Here is a 2,385-nt window from a genome sequence, read left to right as displayed (position 1 = left end):
CACACACACACCACACACACACACACACACACACACACACACACACACACACACACACACACACACACACACACACACACACACACACTCACACACACCCACGCGCACGCGCACGTGCACGCGCATGCACACGTACACGCACATGCACACGCACACGCGCACACGCACACACAATATCAAACCACCACCCACTGTTGGGCTTGAGCAGGATGGCATCCAGCACAACGTTGTACTCGTTGAGCAGCCTGCAGGAGAATTTTTAGGGGCATTTCCAGGGTTTAGGGACCAATGAGCAGATCAGAGCTTGAGTCGATGGTTACCTGGGCAATGCATGCAGACAATGGCACATGCTTCATTGCGTCAGATCGCAAAACGGAGTGCCATGGGTTGTCAATGTCCATCTGATGAGCGCCCAGTTGCCGGCGCCGGCTGCCCTTGAGGCTGCTCAAACACACAGGGCTGTCTGCAGATGAACGTGTCGAGCGCCCGCCCCCCCCAGCCCCACCTGAAGACGTGGCTGTAGATCTTCTCGCTCCAGTAGGCGTTCTCCTCAATAGTGTAGTCGCCCTCACCCAGGGTCACCTCGGGCTCCACGATCGGCACCAGCCCGTTGGCCTGGTTTAGGGTTTAGTGGGTCAGCGGTTTAGGGTTGCTTTGCAAGTGATGTTGCATCACTCCAGGCTGAAGGAAGGCTGGTACTTGCATGTTGATAAAGCTGCATCTGCAGTAGACCTTTTGCAAACCAAGTGACTCGTCAGGGTGCAGGGAAAGCTGCCTGCATTCATCCAATGGGCGGCTGGGCAAGCCGGCAAACGCCCGCCTGCCTGCGTGCAGGCTTGTGCAAACCAACAGCCAGCGACGCGTATCAATTTTCAGGCCCGTGGAGCGCTTTGGCAGGGCGCGTCGCAAGCAGGCGGCGGGAAGCCGAGGGGGTGCCCACCTGGGCGATCTGGGCGTAGCGGGCCAGGGCGTGGGCGTTCTCCAGGATAGCGGTGGAGCTGGAGCCGACCTGGGGGTGAGGGGTGATTGCAATAATGATGATGACGATGATGATGATGGGGGTAGTCATGATTACGTCGGACCCAAGAAAATCATCATGAGAAGGGGCTTGAGATGTTGGTGCGTTGGTCGCAAGACAGACAGTAATAGGTCGAGCAGGGGCAGCACAGGGGCGGCCTTCTCTGTGCGTGGACGCAGCTGCCCCGGCACGCGCAGGCGGTGCGGCGGGTCCGCCGCTGAAGGGCCCGTGCCGGCAGGAGGGGCCGACAACACCGCTGGACGTGCCAGGCATGCACTCGACATGGATGCGGCGGGGCGCACCTTGAGGACCGCGCGCCACTTGGCGAAGCGCGCCCCCTGCTGGTAGTAGCGCTTGCAGCGCTCACCCAGGCCGTCGAGGCCCTGCGGTGGCGGCAGGCGGTGGTGCGGTGGGAAGTTACATCCCGGCACTTTTGGAGCGGCTTCGAGTGGGGTACAAGCAGGTTGCAGGGGCCACGAGAGTGCTGTTGCTTGCGAAAGAGAAGAGCGGCTGCTCAGCACACCATGGAGCACGCCAGCCTGCCCTGGCGCACACCCCAAATCGACCTTTGGTGTCCGGTGAGCGCCGGCTGTGTGAGCTTGCGCGTGCTGTGCATGCGGGATGTGACGCACGGGCGGGGCGGCGCGGGTGACGGGAGAGCGGCGCGGCGGGGGGGTCACCTGGGTGGAGGTCTCGCCGTCTGTCCCGGGGATGATCTCCAGGCCAGTGTCCACCTGTCAAGAAAGTTGAAAGGTGCAGTGGAAATGGCAGGGGCACGAGCAAGCGGTCAAGTACATTGGAAGGGAGGCAGAGAGAGCAGCAGGCGGCGGCTTGGGGTGGATGGGGCAGAGTCCTGCTGTTTCGTCGTGGGCCCGCGGTGGTGGCGGGCCCGCTTGCCCCAGGATGCCCGTTTCGTGTGCCTTCCTGTTCCACTGATCAGAGCAATCGCCCGCCCCACCGTTCCCTCTCGTCCCACCACCTCCAGCCCCCGCCCTCTCCGCCTCTGCCGCCGCCCCCCAGCACAGCGATCTGGTCCAGGCAATCTGGTGGCCTCTCCTAATGCCGCACCTTGATGCCGGGGAAGATGCCCTGGCTCTTCAGGACCTCCACAAACGGCACACCGGCGGCAGTGGACTGGAACAGGGTCTGCGGGACAGACAACACATACCGAGGTTTCGGTCGTGGAGTTCGAGGTTTGGGACCACCTGTCTGGTGGGCACACAACCGCAGCTGGTGCCGCGCGGGCCAGCAAGCGAGGTGCGCGCGCATGCATACTGGCTGCTGGGGGCCGCTTCGAAGGCATTGCTGCTGCGCCAGAGCAACCTGCAAACTCTGTGCAAGCCAATGTCGACACGCACTCGAGGCAC

The 2,385-nt window shown here is 62.5% G+C and overlaps 1 protein-coding gene across 1 annotated transcript in view; it reads right to left on the bottom strand.

The window, feature by feature from the left end:
- The window catches only part of MNEG_14924 (fructose-bisphosphate aldolase, class I), a gene marked incomplete at both ends in the record, with an annotated part of 4,043 nt that extends 1,752 nt beyond the window's left edge, over positions 1–2,291 (bottom strand). The window contains 7 exons of the mRNA XM_014036605.1: positions 193–245; positions 506–615; positions 941–1,009; positions 1,321–1,401; positions 1,699–1,752; positions 2,087–2,164; positions 2,241–2,291. Coding sequence (XP_013892059.1) covers positions 193–245; positions 506–615; positions 941–1,009; positions 1,321–1,401; positions 1,699–1,752; positions 2,087–2,164; positions 2,241–2,291 — 496 coding nt within the window. The remainder of the gene's footprint in view (positions 1–192; positions 246–505; positions 616–940; positions 1,010–1,320; positions 1,402–1,698; positions 1,753–2,086; positions 2,165–2,240) is intronic.
- Between the last annotated feature and the right edge of the window lie 94 nt (positions 2,292–2,385).

The sequence above is a fragment of the Monoraphidium neglectum genome, assembly GCF_000611645.1.
Source record: "Monoraphidium neglectum strain SAG 48.87 unplaced genomic scaffold scaffold04879, whole genome shotgun sequence".
Taxonomy (NCBI): Eukaryota; Viridiplantae; Chlorophyta; class Chlorophyceae; order Sphaeropleales; family Selenastraceae; genus Monoraphidium; species Monoraphidium neglectum.
Note: the sequence above shows the minus strand (reverse complement) of the source record. Positions and strands in the feature narration are given on the sequence as shown.